Here is a 7,221-nt window from a genome sequence, read left to right on the forward strand (position 1 = left end):
GCTGGGAGAGACAAGACAACGTAGCAGCAATGGGGACCACAGGCATTTGGGCCACTTTGTCATGTAACTTACTTGTGCCTTCTGGGCTTGTTTAGGACAGATCACTTATGTATCACTTACATTTGATGATGGAGTGTTGCTATGCACACCCATCATTATGACATGGTGGGTCACATATTAATAACCTCCATTTTATGATGGGCTACTCAGGTCATGTGGTAACTTGGTGACCCACAGTCAAGTGTTCAGTCTGCACTAAGGCCCAGTAACAACCAAGAGCTCTTTGTCTAAAGGAGGGTAGTTAAAAGTGGAGGATGTCAGAGTCTTGCTCTAAAACCCTAAAGGCAGTGCTGTCACTTACCCTTGCTCTGCTTGTTTTGTTCTATTTGCTAATCACTCATGTTGGTGAAAGAAATGGCAACCCACTCCAGTGTTCTTGCTGGAGAATCCCAGGGACAGAGGAGCCTGGTGGGCTGCCGTCTATGGGGTTGCACAGAGTCGGACATGGCTGAAGCGACTTAGTAGCAGCAGCAGCAGCAGCAGCAGCATGTTGGTATGGATGATCTTTTATACTCAATGTGCTGATTCAAATGCTGATCTCTTCCAGAAACCCTCCCACAAAGACACACCCAGAAATCATATTTTACCAGTTCTCTGGGCATCTCTTAGCCCAGTCAAGTTGACACATGGAATTAACCATGCCACATGGTAGCTATTAGCCACATTGTCTATATTGCTTTAAAAATAATCAAAACTAAAAATTTGGTATCTCAGTCATACTAGCCATCATCCAAATGCTCACTAATTAGAGGCCACATATTAGATATAGAACATTTCCGTCCTCATAGAAAATTCTAGTGGACAGCACTGCTTTGGAGAATGAAACCAAGATGTGCAAAACTTCTCTGACTTGACAGAGATCAAAGGACAAGCCTGCAGAACCATCAGGAGAAACACTCATCTCTTAAACAATCCCAGAATATTAGTTAATGGCAAGACAATGGGTGGAGGGCCAGGGAAAGGGTGGTAATATTTTTGAAACTTCAGGCAACCTCTTTGGACATCTATATTCAGGTCAGTTCAGTCACTCAGTCGTGTCCAACTCTTTGAGACACCATGAACCGAAGTACGCTAGGCTTCCCTGTCCATCACCAACTCCCAGAGCTTACTCAAATTCGTGTCCACCAAGTTGATGATGCCATCCAACCATCTCATCCTCTGTCATCCCCTTCTCCTGCTTTCAATCTTTCCCAGCATCTGAGTCTTTTCCAATGAGTCAGTTCTTCATATCAGGTGGCCAACGAATTGTAGTATCAGCTTCAGCATCAGTCCCTCCAATGAATATTCAGGACTGATTTCCTTCAGGATGGACTGGTTGGATCTCCTTGCAGTCCAAAGGACTCTCAAGAGTCTTCTCCAACACCACAGTTCAAAAAGCATCAATTCTTCAGCACTCAGCTTTCTTTATAGTCCAGCTCTCACACATCCATACATGACTACTGGAAAAACCATAGCTTAGACTGGACGGTTCTTTGTTGGCAAAGGAATGTCTCTGCTTTTTAATATGCTAAGTTGGTCATAGCTTTTCCTCCAAGGAGCAAGCATCTTTTAATTTCATGGCTACAGTTACCATCTGCAGTGATTTTGGAGCCCAAGAAAATAAAGTCTGACACTGTTTCCTTTGTTTCCCCATCTGTTTGCCATGAAATGACGGGACTGGATGCCATGATCTTAGTTTTTTGAATGTTAAATTTTAAGCCAGCCTTTTCACTCTCCTCTTTCACTTTCATCAAGAGGCTTTTCAGTTCCTCTTCACTTTCTGCCGTAAGGGTTGTGTCATCTGCGTATCTGAGGTTATTGATATTTCGCCTGGAAATCTTGATTCCAGCTTGTGCTTCATCCAGCCCTGCATTTCACATGATGTACTCTGCATGTAAGTTAAACAATCAGGATGACAATATACAGCCTTGACGTACTCCCTGCCCAATTTGGAACCAGTCTGTTGTTCCCTGTCCAGTTCTAACTGTTGCTTCTTGACCTGCATACAGGTTTCTCAGGAGGCAGGTAAGGTGTTGCGGTATTCCCTTCTCTTGAAGAATTGTCCACAGTTTGTTGTGATCTACGCAGTCAAAGACTTTGGCATAATCAATAAAGTAGAAGTAGGTGTTTTTCTGGTATTCTCTTGCTTTTTCAGTGATCTAATGGATATTGGCAATTTGATCCCTGGTTCCTCTGGTTCCATATTCAGGTGTATGTATGCAATTCCAGTTCCTCCCTCAACATAATCATTCTTAAAAGCTCTTTCTGCATACCTTCCTTCCAGTGTGGAGGCGCCAACTTTGTTTCTGAAGTTGCTAAACCTTTCAAGAATCTGATGCAAACATTATGACCTGTCTCCACCCTACCTAGCCCTTTTTTCTATACATTAAATGAGTAACTGGGGAAAAGATGGAAAGATATGATTATAATTTATGTCCCTGTTTTAGGCAGAGTTACCTATCTGCTTCCAAAGACAAAATTAAAATGAATCCATTTTCTGGAACAGATACAGCCCGTAGTTCAGCGTTTTTTATGAGTGAATGATGGACTTTTTGCCAATTCTAATAGAGTCCCATTTGCCCTTTATAGTAGTAATCATTGCCAACATGTACTGAAGTGTTACTGTGTACCAGCCACTATGCTGATTGCTTTGCATGCTTTATTTAATAGCAGTCCTCTGAGGAGATTACTAATATTAACTTTTCTTTGCAAGTGACGAGGCAACAGGAGGTTAACCACCTTTTCAAGGTCATGCAGCTTATACCCAGCAGAACCAAGATGTAACCACCTGTCTGCAGAGTTTGTGCTCCGAGCCTTGGCGCTGTACTTTTTCTTTCTTTTTTTTTTTTTTTAATTGGTGAAGTTTTTATTAAATCCACAGAAGTAAAAACCATATCGTGAGGGACTAGGGTACGGGCCACCAAGGAGTGGGAGCCAGGCCACCAGAGGAAAGAGAAGGGGAAAGGAGTGACAGGACAGAGAACAGAGCCAGGCTGGGCTGGCTCGGGGGCTGCCCAGCCTCAGGGGCCCTCACCAGGGCCACTGGACAGGTCCTGGGCACTCAGGCCAGCACCAGGCAGGCTCAGCGGCGGGGGCTCCACCAGCACAGCAGAGAACTTGGTGTCCCCGAAGGCCTCATTCATGCGAGTCTCAAAGAAGCGCTGCAGGCCAATGATGGACTGCACGTCGGCCTTGTCCTCAGTCAGCTTGTTGAACTGCTTGAACATGCGGCCCACATCCTGGGCAAACTCCTGGGGGGAGCTGTAGGGGGGCGACAGCTTCTCCTGGAGGCGGGCTTGGATAAGGGTCAAGTCCAGGGTGCCCCCAGGCTGATCCCGGGAGAAGGTGGAGTCAGTAGCCAGCTGGTGCAGAGGCCGGCAGGGCTCATGGCAAAAGAGGGCCAGCAGAACACGCTCACACTTCTGCTGGTTGGCTGGTGAGAGCTTGGCCACCACTCTGGTACTATCCCCCCCATCCAGGTTCAGGCTGCCATCCTCCTCCTTCAGGTCGGGCAGCACATGGCAGAGAGAGCAGCTCCACTCCTCCCCTGGCACATCCTGTAGGGCAGGCAGGTGGCAGTCCAGGTGGAAGCAGAACTCGCACTGGTTGCACATGACCAGGTCACCTGGCTTCTGGCAGACACGGCAGATGGTTCCACTGTCATACAGGGAACCTGGGCCACCAGCTGGGGCTGAGGTGCCCTCTGGAGCCACCACCTCCAGACCTGAGCTGGTGCTGCCACTGGGTGAAGCCAGGCGGGGACCCTCTGCACCAGGGCCCTCCCCCAAGGCCATCAACACAGGCTTGGTCTCCGGGCCCTCGGTGGCAGCAGGCGGAGCTCCAATGGCAGCCTCTGTTTCTTCCTCCTTGACAATGGCCATTCCCGGCAGGGGAGGGGCCCCAGGGACCCCTGAGGGCGCAGTCCCAGGCTGGCCAGCAGCAGCGGCAGCAGCACCTCGCTCAATGACGATGAGGTTGTAATCTTCAGTGGTGCTGCCTGGGAAGACCTTGAAGACTGGTGGCTGGCTGTCAGCCGTGAGATCCAAGTCCAGGCGTTCGAGGCTCACCCGTGGCACCTTGCGCATGAGGCCACTCACCTCGCCGTCACCTGAGCGGGGCCGCTTCACACCTGTCTGCAGAGTTTGTGCTCCGAGCCTTGGCGCTGTACTTTTTCTTGATCGTGTTTATTATTCTGTGTTGGGTTTCATCTGTTTATTGTGTGTCTTTCCTTCAAGACTGAGGGCGTCTTAAGGACAGAGTCAGTGCCTCACGCATGGAAGTGTGGAGTTGCTTTTGGCTGCCACACTCCCTCCTATTTCTGAGCTCCCCCTCATGCTGCCTTTGTAGAGTTTACCTCCCCTGTGAAAACGTGAAATGGCCAGAAACACTCTCCTTGTCTCCAGACATTAGCGCATGGACACGGGACCTGGCTTGGCCAATCACTTCTCCCACCTGGAACACAGAATCTTGAGTTAACGACACAAGAGGGTGAGATGGTTGGGCCTTGTTCGTGGTGACAGTGGTCTTCTGTGGTGGCGGCACCTGGATCAGTGGTTTCTGCTGAAAATGGTTGTGTCTTCCTTCTTGCTGGCTCTCCACGACTGCCTTATTTCCTATCCATTTCCCATACCTAGGTTTCCTCCTCCCATCTGTTTCTTCCGGAATATTCTTTTCCTGTGTGTTGAGTTGGTTTCTGCTGCTTATAACCAAGAGTCATGACTAACACAGGCAGCTTTGAAAGGATAAAGGTAGTACTTTACTAACTGTTTGTTGAGTGAATAAATGAAATCCCATAGATAAGCTGTCAACATATCTTAAGAAGGATGGACTAAAAGTGGGAAGTAGGATAAGAATCACAGAAAGGGAGGTGGGAAGGAATAGTTTTCCATTTGAATTCTTCTCCTTATAACTTGCTAGATGTACTTGCTGTAAAGTGGAAGCTCTGACAAAGATGAGGCATGGGGACAACTGTCATTCTTGAAAATTAAATTAAAAAAAATTTTTTTTAATTGTCATTCTGAATCTTTTAAACAAAACTAAAAAATATTTAATTGAAAAATTCTTAAAAGTATAATTAGAAAAGAAAATTCCTCTGATTAAATCTGTGGTGCAGGTCTTCAGCCTCCGCTGAAGCTTCCTATGAATTCCACTATGAGCCTCTTCAACAACTGCTTTTCAAATACAGTAACTCTGAGCCCCTCCAGGTCACCAGTTACTTGGCTTACATGGTGACATGCTTGCAGGAAATTATCCTGTCCCTGTTTCCTGCAACTTTGACTGAGAGCAGGGATTAGTGTGGCTTTACCTTTTGTGAGTCACCAAGAGACATTAGGAAAGCACTTGACCTTTCAAGTTGGTTTTGCTGTCATCAAGCAAAACCTTTTGGCTTGAGCCTTTTGGTTCAGGCTATCATCAAGAAGTATTTTATAAAATTAAGTCTCATTAATCAGCACCGTAATAGTCCAGAAGGCAACCAAGTAGACATTAGACTTCACATGAAATGCAATTGGATAAATGAGCTGTGTAAGCTAGAGTGCAGGAAAATTGTTTAAATTTTGTATAAATGTTCACTTCTATAGCACCACATCAAAACAGTTAACTATATATTACTCTTATGCATTCAAAGAAGTTGGTCTTTCCTTGATTAATTACTTGATGACCCAAACCTAGCTGGGTTGTCTCAGTTTGGTTCTACACTCTGTTTATACTGTGTCAGTCAGGGGTCCCCAAGAGGCAAGAGGCCCCCTCAGGACTCTACGTGCTGTTCACTGTATCTATTTGACAGAGGCAGAGAAAGCCAGAGGGAGAGACAGAGTCACAGAATCCACTGTACTTCTGCCCTTTGAACAGACTGCAAACTCCCTGCCATGACTTACTATACTTCGCATGACTGCTAGCATCCCATCCACATCTCTGATTTTATCTTCTCACACTGAGCAGTTCTCTTTCCCAAACTTCCTGGTCTGGTGAACTCTTCCTCACACACACCTTTCTTACAGTCTTTGTTTGTGTTAAATAGTTGTTTGGGGGAATTCCCTGACAGTCAGGTGGTTAAAGACTCTGCAGTTTCACTGTAGGAGGTGCAGGTTCAACCCCTGGTCAGGGAACTAAGATCCTGCATCCCGAATGGCCTAGCCAAAAAAATCAAAGAGAAAACCTCATTAAAGTTTTCTATGATGATGGCATATTGTCTTGATGATATTTGGGGTATATTGTTGCTGTTCTTCAGTCGTTCAGTTGTGTCCGACTCTTTGAGACCCCATGGACTGCAGCACACCAGGCTTCCCTGTCCTTCATCATCTCCCAGAACTTGCTCATACTCATGTCCATTGTATCAGTGATTCCATCCAACCATCTCATCCTCTATTGTCCCCTTCTCCTCCTGCCTTCAATCTTTCCCAGCACCAGGGTCTTTTCTAATGAGTCAGCTCTTTGCATCAGGTGGCCAAAGTATTGGAACTTCAGCTTCAGTCCTTCCAATGAATATTCAGGACTGATTTCCTTTGAGATTGACTGGTTTGATCTCCTTGCTTTCCAAGGGACTCTCAAGAGTCTTCTCTGGAGTCTTCTCCAACACCACAGTTCATAAGCATATTAGGTTAAATAAAATATATTATTGAAATTAATTTAGCCTGTTTCTTATTTTCAGTATGACTACTATACAATTTATGTTTTCTTTGGTGGCTTCCACATAATTTTCTGTAAAACATACTTTATTAGGTTTGTGCTTGAGCACTTTACTGATGCTTTATCCTGAATCAGGCCATGCAGAGAGGATTGTATCAAGTATCGCTGGAGTACACGGGGAGGAGAGCCGTGCCCAAGGCATCAGGGAGGCTTTCAAGCAGGAGTGGCATTTGAAGTGGTACTCAGTTTTTTCAGACATCAGCAGGAGTTTCAAGGGTACAGACTCACTGTGGGCCTTCCTCTCTTCAGAGCCTTTGTCGACATTCTGAAAGCATGGAAGACCACATCATATGCCTCTACTCTATGAAAACCTGACGGCCACACAAGTCCTGGCTCTACAGAAAAGGGTCAAATCGAGGTAAGGGATACTCTGATATCTGAACCTTAATCTCAGTATCTGGCCTCATGTGCGTAGTATTTATGTCATGTAGTGAGTCATAGATAAACATTGCTGAAAAGTTGTTCTCCTTTCAAGGACATCTAAACACTGATTTC

General features: G+C 45.9%; 1 protein-coding gene across 1 annotated transcript; it reads right to left on the reverse strand.

Annotated features, from left to right (window-relative positions):
• Positions 1-2,876: 2,876 nt before the first annotated feature.
• Positions 2,877-4,217, reverse strand: LOC122421334 (transcription intermediary factor 1-beta-like; the record flags this gene model as incomplete). Its single annotated transcript, XM_043437188.1, has 1 exon — positions 2,877-4,217. A coding segment is annotated over one exon (1,158 nt), but the record flags the coding sequence as incomplete, so codon positions are not given.
• Positions 4,218-7,221: the final 3,004 nt, after the last annotated feature.

This window comes from Cervus canadensis, chromosome 18 (assembly GCF_019320065.1).
Source record: "Cervus canadensis isolate Bull #8, Minnesota chromosome 18, ASM1932006v1, whole genome shotgun sequence".
NCBI lineage: Eukaryota > Metazoa > Chordata > Mammalia > Artiodactyla > Cervidae > Cervus > Cervus canadensis.